Genomic DNA, 22,850 nt, shown 5'->3' on the forward strand with positions numbered 1-22,850 from the left:
TGGGAATACTACACAGCAATGGAAAAGAACATGGATGAATATCAGCAAATGCAATGTCAAGCAAGGAAGCCACACTCTCAGATAACTGGTAGTGTTCTGTCTGGTCTAGATTAAGAGTTGAGGGAATGACATCTTGTGTTAGAAGTTCTCAGTGCACGGGTGAATTTGTTGAGTTTGAACTTCACACTAAGGTCATCTGTATGGGCATTTTTTTTTAATTTTTTTTTAATGTGAACTTGAGCTTTAGCATCTCTAGGATGTTTCTCTTGGGCCATTTTCACCAAAGTGCATGAAGACCATTCCAGTCATCAGCCCTCAAAGCAGGGACCTGGCTGCCAGAGTCCTGGGATCCCACTGGGGAAGGGGACCAGAAGTCCCAGCATTCATTGTATGATGTTCACTTAGTCTCCTATTCTGTTCGGTAGTCCCCTCTTTGACTTGGTCTGCTTTCTCCCTGTCTAGAAACTTTGTTTTACTTTCTCTAGAGAATAAATCTCCAGATTCCTACCTGGATTCAAGTCTACTGACAGTCACCTAGAGTCATTGGGCAGAAATCTAATCTAGGGATCAAACTGCTTTGTAATCAGATTTTGCCAAGCATATGTTATTTTGCCCCTCCTCCTTCACCCTTAGTTTTAGAAGTACCTTTTCAATAAATAGTACCAGGGAAGTGGTTATCCACTTGGAAAAACAGTGGAATTGGATTTCTTTCTCAATTCATATGATAAACCAGTTTCCAGTGGATTGAGGAGTTCAATGAGAAAGACAAAAAGGAAAAGAAAGAGAAAGCAGGAAAAACAAGGGAAAGAGGAAAGACGTAGGCCATTTGAATAATGCCTACAAATCAATAACAAAAAATGAACAACTCAATGGGAGCATGAGCAAAAGACCTGAACAGGCATTTGACAAAAGAGGGAATATAAACAGCAAAGAAATATCAAAATATGCTTCCCATATTAATAATAATGAACATCCAAATTAAGGCCACAAATCTAGGTGGATAAAAATTAAATCTGATGCTACTAGATACATTGATGAGGTTGTAACTCAAAGGAAACACATACACTGCTGGTGGAAGTAAATCGGGACCACCATTTTGGGAAAGAGTTGGGCAGTGTCGTGAAGTGGAATATTTGAGGTTCCATTCCTGTGTGTATGTGTCCCCTAGCAACTCCTGCTACACCAGAAAACAGACACTGCAGTGTTCACGGCCGCATCAAGAACTAAAGCTGAGTCCAGCCCTAACGTGTCGTATAGAAAAGTAAATAAACAAATGATGGTATATTCTGCATGTTGATTTAAAACAAACCTGGCCTGATATTTTATTTCCTTTAAGAAAATGTGTACATTTTTTGATTGTGAAAAGGTATAGAAAAGTTTTAGTGACATATATTTCTATACCATCTATAGAAGATGTCATACTCCAACTCGTTTTAATCAGTTGAGGTAATGCTCCAAGATGCAGGGGCAGCTGGAGGCAGGACTTTTGACCATGGTCACTTGTGAGTCAGAAGTAGGATGAGAGCAGAGTGGGCTGTTCTGGGAATTTTCTTTTAAGATCTGTGCACTCAAGAAAGCGGTATCTTGAGTGTGGTGGTGGTAACAATTAGTAAGTTAATTTTAATAATTAATAACAGTAACAATTAATAGCAGCTACTATTTCTTGAGTACTTACCACGTGCCCCAGACTATTATCTCATTTAATCCTCGCATCAGTCCTACAAGATAGGAAATTTTATAATTAAAAAACTGAAGCCTTTAAGAGTTTAAGAAATTTGTTCAAAATCACACTATTAGAAAATATTAGAGCTGGGAATTACATACAGATTTGGTTGATAACTCTGTCTTAATATTGTCAAGTTAAAAGATTGATGCTGCTGAAAGAAAGAAAAAATATGTGGAAATCGTAATGGGCCAAAGACTATAATAATATTTTGGGGTTATGCTGTAGTACTGTTGCTGGTTTACTTCCTTTTTAGAGTCAGCCTGACACTTGACACTGAGATTAAGTGTAGCTCTACAGATCTTGCGAAGTGGGCTAGTCTTTGCCTGCACTCAACATTTATCGTTTTTGCAACTGAGCATTACATCACCTATTTTTTTTTTAAAATTGGCTCTGTAGGGCAGTGATATTACTTCATGTTTTAAAAATCTTTAAATTTAAGTTTCAAATAAATAACTCATATTTATGGTTCAAAACCAGAAAATTCAAAATGTGAAAAATATTCCGTATTATGTATACTGCCTGCATAGTCCCAGATCACCATCATGCAGAATTAAGCATTATTAGTTGCTTATGCATCCCTTCAGCAAACATGAATATAGATTGTATTTCTCTCTTGTTACATAAAAAGCATACTATTTTGAACTTTGCTTGTTTTATTTAACAATGTACGTATACTGTGTTTCCCCCCAAATAAGACCTAGCCGGACCATCAGTTCTAATGGTCTTTTGGAGCAAAAATTAATATAAGACCCAGTCTTATTTTACTGTAATATAAGACAAGGTCTTTATAATATAATATAATATAATATAATATAATATAATATAATATAATATAATACCCTGTAGTATTATAGTAAAATAAGACCGGGTCTTATAATATAATAGAATAATATAATATAAGGGGGATGTCATCCTGAAAAATCATGCTAGGGCTTATTTTCTGGTTAGGTCTTATTTTCAGGGAAACACAGGAAGTGATCCCATGCAGCATATACTTTTCTCTGTCTGGCTTGTTTTACTTTGGATAAACCCTTAAGTTCTGTCCTTGTTACAAATGGCAGGTTTTCCTGCCTTTTTTATCGCTGAATAATATTTCATTGTGTGTATATACCACATCTTAGTTACTCATTCATCTATTGATGAACCAAATGGGGAAATATTTTCCCCCAATTTATTTGTCTTTTGATTTTGTACATGGTATATTTTTTTAAGCAGAAGTTTTTTGTTGCTGTTTGTTTTTACTTCTTATATAATCCAGCAGTATAAATGTCAAACACCTCAAACAGTACAGTAGAATTAAAAAAAAAGGCCTTGGGAAAAATAAGGACCAAGGAATTGCTATAGAGAACTGGGTAAAGTCTTAATGGTAGTTTCAACAGAAACATGTGTCTATTTTGCTATTATTAATAAGCACTTATTTCATGTCAGGAACTGGGTCCAGAAGTGGGAAGATGTTGTGGTGAGCCAAATCAGATGTACTCCTTGCCCTTACGTAGTTTTTAATTTACTGGGATGACAAACATTATCAGATAATAAAAAATATGTTATAAAATTGCCATTGGTAAGGGCCTCCATGTATTCTATGCTATGAGACAGTATTGTAGAGGGATTTAATTAAAGGAAGTTGGTGGAAACTGCAGTGAATTATGAAACGTACAGAGGAGGTCATCGGCAAGGACGAGAGAGGAGCCATGTAGGCAGGGGGGCCATAGCTTGTTGCTGGGGGTGAAAGAGTTTGAAGGACTGAAAGAAGACCAGTGTGACTGGAGGGGAGAGAAAGCAAGCCGAAGCTGGATAGATAGGTAGGTAGATGGTGGGCTGTGATCAAAGCAGGGAGTAAGTGAAAGAAAAGAAAGGGCTGACTGATTGGGAGACTCCGTCAAGGGTTCAGTTAGTAGAAGGTCCTCGGAGGTTGACGAAGTGTCACACAAAGAGGAACAAGAGAAGGTTATGGTCAGAGGGGGGGTTTGAAATACTACCTTTGGAGAAGATGCAGTTAAGTGCGATGATCTTTCAACTTTGGAAAAGCTGTTCTGCAGATGGCAAGACTAGACAGGTAGATGTCAGATAACCCGTCTTCGGAAGCAGGAAAGAAAGATGGCTTTCCACGTCCCTGGTGTTTCCTGGTCCCGCTCCTTCGATGGGGCGGATGGAAGAGCTGCCAGCTAATCCAGAGGTTCTTGTAGAAGCTCCAGGCCACAGTGATGGTGTGTTGTGCTACGGATTCCTGGGGGCTCCAGGATGGCTGGCTCACCAGGCTGCACCCAGTGATTTCATCACAGCTTAGATGGCTGAAAGTTTTGGATTTCTCTTATCACGAAATAGTCCTGTCCCATTTCTTTGGTTTACTCATTATCAAGAAGTTATGTGCTCTGAATTCTGTAAGCAGTATCGATACATTTTTGCTGATTCATCAATATTTTCTCTGCATTTTGACCAGTGTCATGTATTTGTTAGAGTGTGGCTAGGATTATAATCAGGAACTAGAACAGAAGATGATAACTGGCATATATAAAGCATAAACTTTTGATTTGGTTTTATCCTCATGTGTTCAGACATAGGGCTCCAAGTAATAGTAAGCAGAAAGGCAAAAACATGAACAAATCTAAGATAGCCACATAAATGCCAAAAGTTAAGATTTCAGTATACTTTACATGCATGTATTATGTTCAAAATCTCCTCTTCCCCGTTTATGGTGGGAGTTGATTGGAAGCTCTTTCTGCGAAATAGAAGTTGGCTAGGATGAGTCATTACAACAGAGTTGGCGAGATGGATGATAGGGAGTCAGCAAGGGAGGTTGTTGTAAAGGGCCCTGTGCCTGATGAAATCAGTGCGCTCTTTGCCATTTAGAGAGTCAAGGGGAATGGGAACTTGGGAAGACGACTGGTGGGTCCAGGAAAGGGGATGAAACGTGGACCTAAAACTTGTAAACAACACCCTAAGTATCTAGTGTGATGGTCCAATATGACCCCTAGTTGTAGGTTGGAGACAGTTGGTTCAGACGTTGATGCTAAGTGAATGCCTGTGGTTTGAAAAAGAAATGAGTTTATTAAAAGCCAATGTCATAAAACTACTGGACAAAAGGACATGTGACATCCAGATGTTTGGGAACTGTCTGCTGTTGATATCACCCAGCGTTGGAATGAAACTTTTTATTTGGATTCATGTATGCAATTTGCTGAAAGAACTGGTAATCATGTGAATTGTCTGAAATTCCGAGCAAGTTGAACAGTAATGACAACCAAAGTACAGACAACTTGTGGTTCTACTTGGAATCTCTGAAACACCAAGAACCCTCGTCTGTCCAGATGCCTTTGTTTGCCTTTCACCCATCATGTGGAGAATGTGATTTCTTTTCATGGGCCACGCGCAAATGAAATCAGGGCACTGTTTTCTGATACACTGGCAGAGATATCAGTTGTCTGTCTTATTTTCTTTCTGCATAAATGTTTAGATTTTTCTAAGGCAAAAAAGGACTGCACCCGACAAGTTGCCACAAATCTAAATGTTAACATGATTTGGGACTGTGCCCCTGGAAACACTTGTCTTGGTGGCATATTTGGGCAGATGCTATCAACTCTTTTATCATGAGAGGTAATCCGTTGCACTTTCCTGTGTGTAGACTTGTGATGTACATCGAGAGAGACAGCAGGAAGACCACTCCAGGCAAGGAGCAGCAAAGCAGCAATGAGTACCTGTCCAAATGCCTGGAACTTCTCATCCGTCACATCGTGCAGGAACTGCCACGAATCCTGGGTAAATTAGTCTTGTCCTCCAGCCCCTTGCTGCTTACCTCGTCTGCCACTTGGCTTTTAGGTATCACCTTTTTTCTCTTGCTGGTCAGTTATTGCAAGCGAGTGCAGTGACACTTTTCCTTGAATGTGTAGTTTCAAGATTTAAATGTGCCTTTTCTATTTTCCTAATTATTTTGCATCTGTGACATGATTGAGGCAACGAACAGGCTAAAGGTTATGTTGAGGTATCATCTGTGGTAAACTGGCGATTTTGGAAAATAAAAGCATTTTAATTGCTTAAAATTGGATTTACGCTATTATTTTGGGGAACCTTTCTTCAGATTTTTCTGTCTAATTCTGAAGAAAAATTTCCCCTTCAGATTAGAACCACGCATTTATTTATCGTTAAAAGAATTTTAAAATGCTGTAGGCTACTACATTTGACTATAGTCGAATGCTATTTCCATGCTGCTGAGTGTGGAGTTTGACTTTACCCCACGAGCTCAAACTGTAAAAAAATCTTGTCAGTGTTCCGGAAAGGAAGTTTAGGAAAGCAGATGTACATTTTCCTATATTTTTGTGTTTTTCAAGAATGAATAACAATAGGAAATTTTTATACTTTAAAGTAATCATTTATTTTAATAAAATGTAGCACCTTAACTGTATTTACTTAAAAATGTAAATACTGTAATTATTTTTTGTGGATTTTTGACACATTTTGGAGAACCAGCTTGAACTCAACGCAGTGAAAGGGTTAAAGTTCAGTGTGAAAATTTCTTTGAGACATTTAAAATAGAAATATCTAATAATGATTTGCAAAGGATGTTTATTATGGCTAATCCCTTATTTCATTGTTATTTGCAGAAATTAAAATTATGTAAGGAATGTGTACATTTAGTGTAAATCCCATTCCATGCTTTTCCAGCAGATGTAGCTATAAACCAGAAATGTTTAAAATGTTACATTTGATCCAACCTAATACGGTAAAATATACTTAAACACTGAAATTCAGAATATTAAATCAGAGCAATGAAAATATCATCGTGGCTGATTGACAGTATGTTTTTGCTCCTTACTGATACTTTGGGAGATTTTTTGCCTGTTAAAGATTGAAAATAGAGCATTTCAAAATTTATTTTGGATTGTAACCTTTCTTTAATATTCAACCTGAAACTTACAATCTGATCAATTGGATCAGTTTCTTATTACTAGCCTCATGCTGTTTCAGGATATGACGAGTCATCCAATGAGAAGTTTTATGAATTAATTATTTTTATTTCCATCTATTCCATTATTTAAAAATGACCTATAATCATTTTAAAATACAGAGCACTATTATTTAAAAAGTGATCTATAATCTGTTCACTTCTCATTTAAAATAATTTTTTCCTGTTTACCAAAGTAATAGGTGCTTATGCTTATAATTTGGAAAATTACAAAAAAAAAAAGGAAAAATCATTTCTAAAAACACCACTCTACCATACTATTTATAAATTCTATTTTAAATTTCTAGATGAGACATGGAGTGTTCCATCCCTAGAGGCCACACCTTTTTTGTTATAATCGCAATATTTGTGAGTAAAATAACACAGCTTCTACCCACTTCTTTTATTTGGAGTTTCGTTACCTCAGCAACCCCATTAGTGTCCCAGTGATGACCAGTGGTCCCTACGTATCTGTGGTCTGTAATCTCCATGCACCCTGCACGATGTGCTCCACAGGTGACATTCTCAGTGCTTTGGCAAACGTGTCTGGCCGTAAACATCCATCAACAGTTCAAGCGAAGCAGCTGAAGATGTGTCTCCCACTGATGCCCGTAGTGCTTCACCTCGTAACTTCTCAGGTACCATCTTTATAAGAAACCAAAAATTAATTGTGCCTCCCTTCTTTGTAAACTGGAGCTGAGAAATGCCAACTCAGACAAAACGTTTTCAGTTGTTTTTTTTTTTTCCCTTGTACATGGCTTTCGGGATTTAATCTATGGCAACTTTCACCACACAGGTATTTCGACCTCAAGTTGTAACAGAAGAGTTCCTTTTCAGTTACGGGACTATCCTTGTGAGTAACACTGAATTTTTCATGCTCTTAATACAAATGTGGCGGTCTCTACTGTTTGTGGAATTTGGTGTCAGAATGAGGTAATTTTAAAATCCTTGTGGTATTTGTCTCTAGGGAAGTGACCTTTTTATATTTTTATCTGTTGACTGTAATAAAAATTGACATTTGGAGAAAAATGCATTCTCTCCTGATAATCTATGTTGTTCAGAGACAACCCCGAGCAGGGTAAATAAGTCCGTAGGAAACTCTTTCATAGATTTTGGTATTAAGTATCGTGAAAAAATTTAAAATAATAAAAGTGGTGAAAACTGAATGCTGAATGTATTATCATCATTATTCACTTTGGATTACATTGTCCAATTATGTGCAGTTTCTCTAAGTTAAGCTCAATTGAACTTTTTCTTTAATTTAATTTTGATGAGATGGTTCGCAAGAAAAAACAAATCATTGTTGTATCTTTCACTTTAAGTTTTTGCTGGCAAAAAATAGTTTCTTTGTTCAGATTGTGGCCCATGATTATGTTATCTTTTTCTCTTGCCTGGCATACTTAGAATATATATCATTGATAAAATGGGAGCTATTCAAAGGGAAAGCTAAGACATTTGTCACACGGCGTCTCCAGTCTTTGATATTCATAATAAACACTGAACTGAGATTTTAAAAATGCCATAGAGGTATCTAGTTAAAGCGAAGTAAACATCTCAATTTTATTGTTAGTTTGAATTAAAAAAAAAAAATATTGTCACCCACAAGTGAGAATATAATTTTTGAGAAGGTTCATCATGGGGTGAAGTATGAAGCTTTGAAATACAGATGTTGAGTGCAGGTCACTGACTTTTAGTATGAAGTGTGCTCAGGCTATGCAGTAGGGATTCTTTTGTGCTCAGTTTCAAATGTTGGTCACCCTAGTGCCGTGAATCCCAAGTTCTACAAAGTATATAATTTTGGTTATACACTCATGAGTTTACAGATTATTAAACTTTTTTTTACCGCCTTCTTTAATTGGCTTTTAAATCTGTTTTAAGTACACTATGGGTATCATTTTGGCATGACTGTAATTCTGTATCTATAATGCCATTGTACCACATTTTGATGGCTGAAGGAAGTACTCTTGCCCTTGCAGCGCACCTTGCAGTATCTTGGCACAGTATTTATCTGGGATAAGTATAATGGTTTTGTGTTTGTTCTCGTATTTTTTTTCTCACGTGTAGTACTTTTCTCTGCCTACATTAACTGAGTATGCTTTAGGTTTTCAAGGAACCACCAAGTGTCTCCAACATAAAAGTCTTTATGGACTTTCAGGAGGGACATGTACCTGTTTTAGGGAGAACTCCTCTGCTCCCCGTAATGCTCTCTTGAGAAACAAAGGGGGAGGCCACACTGAAGAAGAGTCTCCTCATCCTCTCCCAGGAGTGAGATATTCTGTGAGGATTCGGGAGCATTCTGTGGGGCCTTCTTAATACAGGCCCTTTTAGGGAATGGAAAATAACTTGCCTGGTTCAGAGATAATTATGATATTGGAAACTCTTTATCAGTTTTTTTCCTTATAATGTCACTCAAGATAGATGGAATTTAGGCAAATAAAATGGAAAGGGTCTTTTAGCTCTTATCAGACTATTTTCCTCGTTTGAATCATGGCCAATCCCAGAATTCTTTTGTTGTTGTTATTATTTTTTTATCACATCTGTTATTTGGCCTGAGCTGTGTGTTTATCTTTCTCACACTCAATGTTGATGGCACTGATGAGGTACTAGTAAAAGAAGAACAGTATTGACTAAAGTGAATGATCTGCATTTAGTTACCTAACCCCTTCTTATGCATGTTGTTATGAACCGTTGAGTGCTGGCTGTTGCTTTTATGAGTTTACTCAAGAAGGTGCCAAAAAATGATGGAAGTCACAGTGCCCTCTGATGCCACAAGGTACCGTTAAGGTTTCCAGCGTCCTACAGCCCCTCAGAAATTCACAGCGTAGAGGAGCATATTCCAGCCTTGGCATTTTCTGCCTCCCAAGAACTCTTTTTAAGTTTGCTTAAACAAAGATTTCCTAAACGTATTTGAGAGCTTTCGTTTTTGGTTTGGGCCACACAGCTATAAATGTTCCCTAGACCAGTCAGTCGACACAATGACTTTGTGAAACCGCCCAGAGCATAGTGCATCTCTTCCTGGTGGTCTGAGGCAGCAGCCCATTCATATGTATGTACTTAGCATTGTGTTTTAAAAGCCTTATTGGTCTATTGGAGATAAATACCATTTTTAGTGTTTGTCCAGATGTACCTGGTAGAGTAGCTACTGTACTATGGTAGGTCTGTTGTCTTTTTATATTTTAAAAATATGCCTCAATTTGAGGTATTCAAGCCTGGTTCACCTTTAGTAGCTGTATCCGGTAGCATCAAGCTGCTGCTAGGAACTTTTTGGGTTTTTGCTAAAGCAGCTCCCCAGGAGCCGCTGGCCTGCCTCTGGTGAATGTGGTGGGTGCGGAGGTGGCAATCAAGGTTGGTGTGATCTCCACTCATTAGAAGGGTCATCAAGCAGCAGGCTGGAGAGGGCGTTGGAATTGTGCTTCCCATTAGCTTCAGTTTTCATACTGGCACCAGGGCATGGTTTGCCTATTTGACCTATATAGCCAGCTTTTATTTTGGGGGTAGGAAAATTCAAGATGCTTCTTAAATATGGAGGCATGACTATGCGAATTAACTTTGTAAACATTTTTTTCTCAAATAAAATGAAGTTTTGATCTCCTTATATTTTAAAGAGGTTAGTGTTTGGAAACGAGCTAGCAGGGTACTTGTAAACCATTATTAAGCTTTCAAAGGCTCCAAGTGAAAGACTACACAGCTGATAATTGCTGTTTTCACTTCTTATTGTCAAAGCAGTGTGTCATCATACCTGTCTCCCTCTCCAGTAAAAAAAAAAAGTGTGTGGGGATACTTTCAGCAGTAAAGCATCTGGGCGAGTGTGATGGGGAAATTCTCTGGTGAATAACATAGTTCTTTTGGGCCCCCATTGAATTGTCTGGGAAACAGGAAGTAGTGACATTGAGGAAATATGTTCCAGAACTCATGATGTGTATTAACCTGAGGTTCACTGTGTTTCTTGTGTTCTTTGAAAATGATTAATGAGCTAAGGAAGAGAAGTTTATTGTGTTTGTTCTTAAATTCTGACCTCATTAGGTTATAAAAGTGCGATAGTTGTGTGGTTATAGTTTTCTACAAAAATGCATCACAATTCAAATTTTCAAATAAAAGAAACAAAATAAATGATAAAATTATTCTGACAGATTTTCATACAGGAATATAATTATAATCTCCGTCATTCATGAATCTTTACTTATCCTAGGAGGGCATTGAGATAGTTATTTAAAAAAACATACTTCCTGTCCTCTGCAGATTTTTATTTTAAGAGCATGTTGCTTTGTTGATAGATTTTTGACTTTAGATGTAGTAAATAAAGCAGAGAGCATGTACTCTTATATTTTTAAAAATATGATACTATATAATTATTGATTGTCACACAAATGTGCTTGTTTGAGGTTTTTTTTTTTTTAACAAACAATGAATTCATACATCCAATTTGCTATAGTAGCTTATTTTCAGCTTCTTCGAAGTAGTACTGAATAATATTGAATAGTATTAGCCTGACCTCCAGACACAGCTTTCCATTTTCCCTCTAGATGGGGCCATTTTCTGCCCCATACTCCGTCCAGTGAGCCTAGCTGTGGGTTGGGTGTCCATCCTTTTTGCCCCTCTGCTAAAATTCCCAGCTTTGAAGCTAGCACCATTAGAGGATAGCTTGTGTTGCCAGCCGTTCTGTGGTCATCTACAGATTTCTGGGTCTTTGCCCCCCGTTCCTCAGAATCTTTCGGCTTCGGGCTCACTGTCAGTCTTCATGCTGCTCCCATTACCATTCCTAGAGAAGCGGATATCCCTATGGAGAGTCCTCCCTACCAGCTCTGCCCCCCAACCACCTCTCTCCCCATGCACTTGTCTTTCCCTCTCACAGCTGCCCACACCCATGAACTTATTTTCATCGTCACACTCTGTGGCCACGACCCCTCATTTTCAACTCACTTCCTCTGCTCCCCATCTCCAACAGCCCTTTGATCCCTCTGAATCTTAAATTTGTCTTCACACTTTCCACTTAACCATCCTGTCCTCTCGTGGCACTTTTCTGTTTTCTCAGAGTGCCTGGTCCTGCTCCCATCACTGCCTTGCATACACTTGTAACTCCCTTTTTTGTCTCTTCCTCCGTTGTCCTGCTCTGACAAAGCCCAATCCTGGTTCAGTGTAATTGTCCACTTACCTTACCGTGCATTGAGTGGTTACCTATGGCTGGAGAAAAACAATGAAAATAACTGGTCTCACTAAATTCATGCCTGTTCATCTCCAGTGAGCCCTCTCTGTAGACTGGTATATCCAGTTCATTTTCCGAATATACTGGGGGTGCCAAAAAAATGTACACACATGGCTTGTATTCATCTTTTGTTATTGGTATATATTGAGTATTACAATTTAATACAGTTTTTTCCTTCTTAAAATGTGTATACTTTTTTTTGGCACCCTCTGTACGTATCTTCTCGTTCACCTAGGTGACCCTTCACACATTCCCTTCTCTCCAGGAATCATCGATGCCTCTCACTCTGTCCTCACTCTCCTCTGGTTAATTCTCATTACACTGAGAATGAAGAGGAAGAAATATATGTAAAAGACATTAAAATTGGTAAATCAATGAAACATTAAGAGTTTAAAAGATTAAGTTGGAAGTATAAGAAAGAAAATAAATAAAAAAGAAGCCTGTAGTTTCACCTTCTATATAACCCTTGTTGACGTTAAGAAAGAAAAAAATTAACACATATACCTGGTTTGAAAATTCCACCAGTGCAGAAGGTGAGAAATGGTAGCACACCTCTAAGTGAGCCTGAACTCACGCAGGCCTGACTTTAAGCAGTATTGGGGTCCTCCTGCAAGGAGGCCCGGGCACAAAGTGTGGGGACACAAACAAGGGAATGGGCTTGGGGTAGAGGTACCAGGAGGAACTAAGAACAGTGGGGAAATGTGAAGACAGGCCTTGAACTAAACTGCTTCATGATGCAGTTTGCACTCAGGGGGGCTAAGGCTGGACTTGCCTTTGAGACACCTATTTCCCCTGGTCAGGTGCCATTCTCAGTCCCTTCCAAAGGAGTGAGAGTGTGGTGTGTTATTGGCAATGGTAGGTATCAACTGAGTTATCCTCATTTGTGCAGGTTGACATTTCTGTGCTTATAATGGATGCTATTGAATTGACTCCATCCTTAAATCGCGTTGATAGTGATTTATATGTTTAAAAATGATTCTGGTTTATAACGTATATATACTATTTCATATGATCATATTTTAAAACTACTTTTATAGTGTCCATAATATGTATATAGTATTTAATGCCTTCATGAGTTATTTCATTCAGAACAGTACATGGTTTGGGGCAAAACATTTTATTTCAGTTACTTTGAAATCTCCATTTATTAAAATTTTTGTGTTTTCCAGAGTCATATTAAATCGATAGACTCAGGAGAAACTAACATAGATGGAGCTGTAGGTGAGTAGATCATGGACATTTTATGTCCTTGCTTGAGGTACTTTGATATTGTGATTTTGAACATGTAAATAAACACTGGTAATAATTAACTGTATTCCTAGGACTGATGGCATCGGAAGAATTTATCAAGATCACGTTGTCAGCTTTTGAAGCAATAATACAGTATCCTGTTTTATTGAAAGACTATTGCACTACGGTCAGTTCTGGCAGCTTTAGAAAAAGACTTTTTCGTTTACTTGGGAATTTTGCCTATTGTAGAAATCTGAGTATATGTATATATCGCAATTTACTTGTTTACTTTTGATAGACGTTAGATTGTTTCTAGTTTTTGGCATTTACAAATATGGATATTCTTGTTTATGTGTTTTGCTCTACATAAGGGTGCATTATTTTTAGGGTACATACTTAGGGATGGAATGAGTGGTTTTAAGGTATATGCAAATTCAGCTTGTGTACAAAATACCATAGTGTTTTCCAAAGAGGTGGTCCCCGTTTACATTCACACGGGCAATGCAGTACCTGATCTCATCCTTCGCAACTCTTGTTATTTTAGACTTTTTAATGGACGGGTATATAGCCGTGTTTCAGCATAGTTTTCAATTTTTGTATGATCAAGATGTTAATGAGGCTGAGTAGTTTTTCAAATGTTTGTTGGTCATTTTGGAATTCTCTTCTATGAAGTGCTTGTTCAGGTCTTTTTTTCATTTTGTTTTTTTATCTAGTTTTTAAAATTTATTGCCATAAATAAGTTCATAATATTTTTTGCCATCTTTTTAAAGTGTCTTTATAATCTAATAATATCTTCTTTAAAAATGTTTACAATGTATTGTTATTTCCTTTTCTGTTCTTAAACAATCTAACCAGAGGTTTGTTAGCTTTGTTAGCAGAGCCAGTTTCAGTTTTGCTATTCTCTCTATCGTATGTTTCTTTTCTATTAATTTCTGCTCTAATCTTTGTTGTCTTTCTCTTTTCTTTGATTTATTTTTTCATTCTTTTATTAATTTTTTTAGATAAATATTTAGTTTGTTGATTTTTTATATTTTGTTCTTTCTAATATATGCATTTAAGATTACGTCTCCTAAATACTGCTTTAGCTGCATTCCACAAGTTTTAGTATGCAGCATTTTGGTATCTTTCAGTCAAAATATTTGCTTTCACTTACGGGTTAACTTTTTGAGGGTCCTCCATACTGTTTTCCATAGTGGCTGTGCCGTTTTACATCCCATCAGCAGTGCACAGGTGTTCCCTGTCTTTACATCCATGCCAGCATTTATGTCTTTTGTTTTATTTATTTGTTTGTTTGTTTGTTTGTTTATTTATATTGTGGTAAGAACACATCACAATATGAGACCTACCATCTTAACAAAATTTTAAGTGCACAACCCAGTATTGTTAACTATAGGCGCAATGTTGTACAGTAGATGTCTAGCACTTAACTCCTCTTGAATGATTGAAGCTATTTACCTGTTGAAGAGCAACTCCTCCCTCCCAACCCCCCAGCCCTGCTCTTGGAAACCACAATGTTAGGATCTGCTTCTATGAGCTTGACTATTTTTGGTGCATCGTATCAGGGGACTTCTGGGACTGGCATATTTCACTTAACATGATGTCCTCCAGGTTCATCTATGTTGCCACATATGGCAGGATTTCCTTCTTTTTTTAAGGTTGAATAATATTTCATTGTATGTGTTATACCACCTTTCTTTATCCATTCATCCAACGGTGGACAATTGGTTGTTTCCTTATCTTGGTTATTGTGCATAAGCATTATGTCTTGTGTTGTTGATGAAGACCACTCCAGCAGGCATGAGGTGATATCTCGTGGTTTTAACTTGTATTTCCCTAATGATGTTGAGCATCTTTTCATGTACCTGTTGGCCTTTTGTGTGTCTTTGGAAAACTGTCTGTTTGGGTTATTTGCCCATTTTTAAATGATTTGTTCTTTTGCCCTTGAGTTATATGAGTTCTTTATATATTTTGGATATTAACTCCTTATCAGATATGTGGTTTGCAAATATGTTTTCGCATTCCATAGGTTGTCTTTTTACTTGGTTGATGGTTTCTTTTGCTGTACAGAAGGTTTTTAGGTTGATGAGTTCCACTTGTTTTTTCTTTTTTTATTATTTCTTTTTTACAATAATCTTTTTTTTTTGGTTTCTTTTTTAAAAAAAGTTTTTCATTGGGGAATATTGGGGAACAGTGTGTTTCTCCAGGGCCCATCAGCTCCAAGTTGTTGTGCTTCAATCTAGTTGTGGAGGTTGCAGCTCAGCTCCAAGTCCACTCGCCATTTTCAATCTTTAGTTGCAGGTCTTTAGTTGCAGGGGGCACAGCCCACCATCCCATGTGGGAATTGAACCAGCAACCCTGTTGTTCAGAGGTTGCACTCTAACCAACTGAGCTATCCGGCCACGCCCCTTGCCCACTTGTTTATTCCTGATTTTGCTGCTTGTACTTTAGGTTTCATATCTAAAAAATGGTTAACAAGGCCCATGTCAACCAGCTTTATTCTGATGTTTTGTTTTAGGACTTTCATGGTTTCAGCTCTTATATTTAAGTCTTTAATTCATTTAATCCATTTCAAGTTGTTTTTTTAATTGTGTAAGATGCAGGTCCAGTTTTATTCTTTCATATGTATATCTCCAATTATCACAGCACCATTTATTGAAGAGACTGTTTTTTCTCCAGTGAGTATTCTTGGCTCCCTTGTCAAATATTAGTTGATCAGATATGGTTGGGTTCATTTCTAGACTGTAGATTTCCTTGGTCCATTTGTCTGTTTTTATGCCAGTACCATGCTGTTTTGATGACTGTAGCTTTATAGTGTAGCTTGAAATCAGGGAGTATGATGCTTCTTGCTTTGTTTTTCTTTCTCAGGATTTCTTTGACTATTTGGGATCTTTTGTGGTTTCTTATAAATTTTAGGAGCGTTTTTTTCTAGTTTTTCCCCCCCTCATGTCAAAAATGGGATTGAATCTATAGATGGCTTTTGGTAATATTGACATTTTAACAATATTAATTCTTCTAATTCATGAAACTTTCTTTTATTTAAGTAAAATATAGACCTTAGCCTATTCAACTGCATTTAGTCCATGCACGATACATATGTTACTTTTGCCTGACATTTTAAAGTCTGTCTTGTTTGTCTCTCTCTTTTTAAACTCTTTTATTATTAAATAATAAAGTAACCCTCAGTGTTATTACTACTATAATAGAATGTTCAATTACATTTTAATGTTCAATTACACATATTTAGTAATTTTTTGTTTTGTTTTTCTTTCTTAGTTCTCATTTCTTCCATAACGTCACTTATTTCTGACAGAAGTACATTCTTCACAGTTTTCCTTAGCTTGGGTGTGTTGGTGGCAAACTGTTTGATAAAGTCATTGTTTCTTGAAGGAGATTTTTTTCCTGGATATTAAATCTAGGTTGGCAGTTATTTTTTTTTTTATTGTTTCATACTGTGAAGATGTTATTTCCTATCTTACATTCTGAATTGTTGCCATTGAGAAGTTAACTGATAGTGTGTTTTTTCTGTGAAAATAATCTCTTTGTTTCTTGTTCCCTTTTAAGACTTTTTTTGGGGGGAGGAGGGAGAGGATCTTTGGTTTTCTGTAGACTCACTATGATGTGATTAAATATGCACCTTCTTTATTTATTTTGCTTAGGATTCTCTGTGACTCTTGAATCTGTGGATTGTCCTTTTTCATAATTTCTGGAAAGTTCTCAGCCATCATCTCTGCTTATTCTATCTTTTGCTCTGTCATCTTCAACTCAGGTCACATGTACATTAAGCTTTCTCACTGCATTTTCTGTACTTCTTACTGTCTTTCTATGTATTCCATCAGTTTTCTCTCTCAGTGTCATATTCTAGATAATTTTGTTTATATTCTGGATAATTAATTTTCTGTCTTCCTTGTGCAGTCTGGTGCCAAACATTGCCTTTAAATTTTTACTGTTAGTTATTTTTCATGTAGAAGTTCTGTTATCATTAGAAATTCTGTTTGTCTATTTTTTCAATTTACTGTATTGCTTTTTATAATTTTCTGTCCCTATATATATATATTTCCCAGTTTTGATTTATTTATTCACATTTGTTAGATGCCACTGTTTTCACTGTGTCTGATGATACCAATGCCAGAAGACTGGTGTGATGTGTGTCTGTTACACATTGTTCATGTCCAAGTCATCTCCAAGGTGGAGACCTTCCCAATGTTTACTGCTTCTTGGTCATAGGCATTTCCTGAAGCCTCGTGTTGATGTTCCCTCCTCCAAGAGCCTTTTTGATGGGTTGGGGCCCTGCCAGTCGGTGCTACCTCAGACTAAGCTCCTTTGTACCCACTTTGCCAATCCCTGAAACTATAGGTCTGAGATCAGAACGTCCCGGAGCAGCTCTCTCGGCATTTCCCAGGAGTGGGAATGCATGTGGAGGGCTTGGTCACTAGATCTGGGTCCCTTCCTCTGCGAGTGTGATGCCTGCTCCTCAGTGCCCCACTCAGTGTGGGAGACTCACACGTCTCCATGTGCTGGGCAGATCTGGATCCTGACCTCTGTCTCTCACCCCAGTGGGCCCTACGGGAGCCTTGTGTTTGACTGTTGGTAAATGCCTCCAGGGCACAGTCAGTAAATGGCGCTGACAGAATTGGATACAAATGCTCACACAGTTAAGGCTTTCATTCAGAAGGTGGCCTGAAAGTTCCCCCCACTCTTTTCAGATGTTAAATAATTTTAAGGTTTTGTTCTTTGATACCAGGGTGCCAAGAAAATGTATACACATTTTACTGATGGTCAACGTTGCTCAAGCAGTAGTTCGCCGTAATCAGAAGTGTCTGGACGCTAATGGTAACCACTTTGAGCACCTCTTAATAATTGCAGAAGTCAAACATGACTTGTATTCATCTTTTGTTATTGATGTGTATTCAGTCTTCACTTTTAATTGTTTTTCCTTTCTTAAAATGTGTATACATTTTTTTGGCACCCTCTGTATTTTATCTGGCATTTTTAATTGTTTTCAGTGAGAGAGTTAATCCAAATAACCATACCTACTATTACCAGAAACCCTATTTGTTCTGCTCACTTTCTGAGCAGTGATTTCTCAGTCTGCCATTGAGATAGTACTGGCTTAAGTGTTGCTTATTGATTCTTTTCTCTAATGAGCAGTAACCCCATGGATAATTTGTTGCGATCCAGCAGTTACAAATATCTGTACTTAACATTTAAATAGATATTTAGTTTAGTTTCTAATCATGAAATGCTATCATTATAATCACTGAAACCACAGAATGCACATATTGTGATAGGAAAGGTATCATTGCAACTCATGGGCTTCATAAAACAATTTTTTAATATGATACCTCATGGGAAACCCTCTAATTACCACTTCTTGAGCCTGACTGGAATACATGAAGTTGAAGATTCAGCACCCCAAGGAGCGTAACATTGCTTGAAATGCTGCACAAACTATGTTCAAGGCTGCTGATCAATACTTTATTGTGTGGAAGTGGTTACGTGCATTTAATTCTTGCTGAGCACAAGTGCTTAACTCAGATCTTTCCCAGCGTTTAGAGTGTTTAGTACCTCCGCAATTGGAAATCATCAGTGTGGCCTACAGAGCAGTTAGAAAAACCGCAAAGATTTGATTTGTACTGAGAATTTGTTTCATTCGTGGTGGTTTCAAAAAACATGTTATAATAGCAAAGGGAAAAATAAAAGTGATTCTTTATTAGAAAGTTCTGGTGATAATATACACATCACCTAAATATATATTTCAGTTTCTTTAAATAACAAAGATAACAAAGTATCCCAGTTCATTTCCATGAAATTTAAAAACAGACAAAGCTAATCTATTACAGGTAAGGTTAGTGGTTACCCTTGAGGCACGTAGTGACTGGAAGGGGTTACAAGGGGGCTCTGTAATCTCCTGGTAATGTCTTGTGTTTTTTTACACAAGTTACATGAGTGTGTGAAAGTTAACTGAGATATATACTTAGGAGTACTACACCTTTGTGTATGTATGTTATATTAAATTTAAAAAGCTTAACTAAATATGCAAATATTTTTAATAAATAAAATGGTGTGTAGAACTTGGTGACTGTAAGCCTTTTTTTTTTTTTTTGCAAAGTTAACTATCTATTAATCATTGTTATGGACTCATAGTCTGTGTTAGTTTCTCACAGCTGCTGTAACAAATTACCAGCAATTTCGTGGCTTAAAACAATACAAATTTATTGTCTTACAGTTCTAGAGGTCAGAAGTACACAGTGGGTCTTTGGGGCTAAAATCAAGACGTCAGCCGACCTGTGTTCCTTTCGGAGGCTCTAAGGGGAAACTCTGTGTCCTTGCCTTTTCTAGCTTCGAGGGGCTGCCTGTGTTCCTTGGCTCATGCCCCCTTCTTCCATCTTCAAAGCAGCACGCATAGCATCCTCACCTCTCTCCCTTTCTCTTCCCCTCCCCTCCCCCTCTCCTCTTCCCTTCCTCCCCTCCCCACTTTTGTTGTCACACCCCCCCCCCCCTGACTCTGGCCCTCTTGTCTCCCTCTTATTAGAACCCTTCCTACTACAGTGGGCCCACCTGTGTCATCCAGGATAAACACCGCATCTCAAGATCCTTAGCTTAATCACATCTGCAAAGTCCCATTTGCGGTGTAAGGTGACAGAGCGATAGGTTTTAGGGACTAGGACGTGGACGTCTTTCTGCCCGCCAACATTCTGTCTGCCACAGGTTCAGGTTTGTACCAATGGCTTCATCACTGTAGTTGTTACCCAGATGTGGCCAGTGTAAACCCTTTCAAGTTGACTCCTGTGTTCTTGAGACATACCCCAGCACTTTTTCAGTGATTCTTCACTTTCTGTTACCAGCAGATATTCTTGCCTCAGTTTGTCAGTACCCTGCCCCGGCCCCGAAAGCACTGATCTCTCTTAGGAGGCCTGGTTCCCTTTCACGGGAAAAGGCATGAGAGACCACAGTCAGGGAACTAAGTGTGCTCCTATTTCCTGGGATGTCTTAGCTTCTAGGCCCTTCCAAGAAACAGCTGGGAAATCTACACATGTACATACACATATGAACACACATATTACCCACTCATGTGTACTTACATACACACGCACATATTTTGAAATCATGAGTGCACACCAGTATCTCCACATTTAATCCATCCCTCTGTGGCTCCCTCATGCCTTCCCCTGTGCCGTATTTGTGTGTCTGTTCTTTCTTTGTCATAGTTCTGGCTTCCAACAGCATAAGCACGTGTTCTCATTTGCTTAATCCTGTACTACACCTGAAATAGTTACAGAATTGCTTCACCTAAACCAGCACAGAAACAGACATGATGAAAGCAGGATTTGTTGGCAGAATTCCCTCCGCCCCTCCACCTCCCAGATATCACCCAGCAAGACTGGGGGCGTGTAGTGAATACTGTGTTCATAGGTACTTGGATCAGCCCCCCTCTTTCCCTCTTAGTGTGGTTATAATATTCATTTGAAATACAGTTGATTTGCTGTCAGTTTGCTTTCAATTTTAGGCCTTCTTTCCCCCTTCCTATCCTTTCAGGTTTTATTGTTTTGAATATGTAGATTAACTTGATTCCAAAAGTCAGGGCCATAGAGAAAATGTACGCAGAGAAGTGTCATTTCCTTCCCCTGGATATAGATCCCTCCTGCCCCGTCACTCTTCCATCGTATCTTCTCCCCTCTTACAGGGAACCAACTGCATTGTTTTCTGGCGTATCCCTTTAATGTTTCTTTTTTGTGTGTGAAGAGAACATTTTCTTATTCCCCCTTCTTTCTTATACGAAAGGTAACATGTTGCTCTTTTGCTTTTCCCGTTATTGTTGCTTTTTCAGTTATGTGTATACCATAGGTTGTTACACCCATGTCCTGTGTTTGGTCATTTAGGTCATTTCTAATATTTTGCAATTTCTCAAAATTTCTTAGTGGAGCATGGTGTCTGTGCTTCAAGTGATGTGACCTCACTTAATGGAAGAGGGTATACAAACACCCCTGGTTCTTAGGGTTCTTGTACACATATCTAGATATGCTATTAACTATAAGCTTATTACGTGAAGTGGGGTAGCACAGGTTACCACCACCCAGGTGTGGAGATCTTTACCTGTACTTGTCATCATTTCATCGGCTTGGACAGCAAGATGGTGTTGTTGGGCTGTGAACAGCTTCTTCTGCCTTTTTATCAGAGTAGAGAGAACAAATACATTCTTCAGATCAGGAATGAATTCAGTTATAAACAACAGGAATTTTGTTTATTGTCCCCAAAATAGCTCATCAAATGAGACAGAATGTCAAAATTAGAGTGGAAGAGCTTTGTCCTTTCTTCATTGTCCGTTTTCATTTGGGGAAAGAACTTGTTATTTCAGAGGTTTCAAATCGTATTTGCTTGTGCTCTGTCTGATATATCTAGGAAATCACAGGGGTGTTGTACAGTGAATTTACATCTTTTGAATCTATTTCTAAAATTAACCAAGATTAATTTGTCATAGCTCTTTGATGTATTTGATGAAACATGAGGACTGTGTCTCTTTTTGCCCCCAAATTTTGATTTTGATCATTGTTTATCTTAAACTTGAGTAATGATCACCAGCTCATATATTATTAATTTGATGGTTTAATATCAACCCATGCATATCAGAGTTTGCATTATATACTAAAGTTCCTTTCAGGAATCTTGATGGTTTTGATAAATTACTGTTTTGATGATCATAATGTCATTTTGACCTGAGGACTTTTTCAGAATTACATAAGCTTGGTGGTTTATTAAATGTCACGCAGACTTTAAATCCAGGGTAAATTTAGCTGTTGATTTTCTTTTAACTCCTTTGATTAGTGATTCTGTCAGTGGAAAAAAAGCATAGATAGTGGTTGATAGTGGTTTTGTGTTTGCAGATTTGAACCAAGTCTTTAATATCTTTTCTTTTAGGTTGTTGATTATATCCTGCCACCCTTGGTCTCCTTGGTTCAAAGCCAGAATGGTAAGTGACCACATCAACGAGCATTCCATCAGTTACACATTCTGTTTTCATTCTATCTCCGTGTAGTCACATTCTCGGCATTTTTTTCCCTTTCAAGTGGAATGGAGGCTCTTCAGCTTGCGGTTGCTCTCAGAAACCACATCTCTGCTCGTGAACCAGGAGGTTGGCGATGGCAAGAAGGAGGCGAATGTCGATCCTGACAGCAGTCTTCTGGCTCTCGTCAGAGACGTCTTACTGCCCCAGTAAGTACTATGCGCTGCACTCGCACAGAGACGTGCAGGGTGTCCAGGATGCTTCTCTAAAACTAGGTGCATGGATGGCGTTGAGGCCTCGGTGTCCGTATATTCATCACATCCTGTGCTTGTGTACTTACTGCTAAGGGGTCTAGACACAGAGGCAGGAACTACCATCCTGAATAGGACCTGGGGGGATCTCAGTCCATCTTCCAAATCTTCCGTTTAGAGCTTTTTCTGTTTTCCACAAGGCACATGACTCTGAGGCTACGCACCGTTAAAGGTGTTCATGGCTTGAGGGGTGAGGTTTATTACTCAAGGTCAGCATTACAAGACTTCTGGGAGATGAAATTGGGACTTTTGCTGTCCCTGGTCAGAAATAATAGCGATGGAAAGAAATCTTCCTCCCCCCCAAAAACTCTTGGAATGGAAATTAAGTTTAGTTACAAACAGGAGACACACACACACACACACACACACACACACTCACACACACACACACACACACACACGAAGTCTGACAATGAAGTTCACAAACTCATCCTAGAAAA

At 38.1% G+C, this 22,850-nt stretch overlaps 1 protein-coding gene across 3 annotated transcripts in view; it reads left to right on the forward strand.

Moving 5' to 3' along the window:
• ULK4 (unc-51 like kinase 4) overlaps positions 1–22,850 on the forward strand; it is a 406,057-nt gene that overhangs the window by 131,862 nt on the left and 251,345 nt on the right. For all 3 annotated transcript variants that reach the window (XR_016021270.1, XM_088798237.1, XM_088798238.1), the window contains exons 23-29: positions 5,349–5,482; positions 7,182–7,303; positions 7,462–7,518; positions 13,038–13,089; positions 13,191–13,285; positions 22,015–22,066; positions 22,164–22,308. Coding sequence is in view for 2 of the 3 variants with exons in the window: in XM_088798237.1 (XP_088654363.1) it covers positions 5,349–5,482; positions 7,182–7,303; positions 7,462–7,518; positions 13,038–13,089; positions 13,191–13,285; positions 22,015–22,066; positions 22,164–22,308 (657 nt within the window). In the remaining variant the exon portion in view is untranslated. The remainder of the gene's footprint in view (positions 1–5,348; positions 5,483–7,181; positions 7,304–7,461; positions 7,519–13,037; positions 13,090–13,190; positions 13,286–22,014; positions 22,067–22,163; positions 22,309–22,850) is intronic.

Source organism: Rhinolophus sinicus, chromosome 5 (genome assembly GCF_057876585.1).
Source record: "Rhinolophus sinicus isolate RSI-liver-muscle chromosome 5, RSI-T2T, whole genome shotgun sequence".
Taxonomy (NCBI): Eukaryota; Metazoa; Chordata; class Mammalia; order Chiroptera; family Rhinolophidae; genus Rhinolophus; species Rhinolophus sinicus.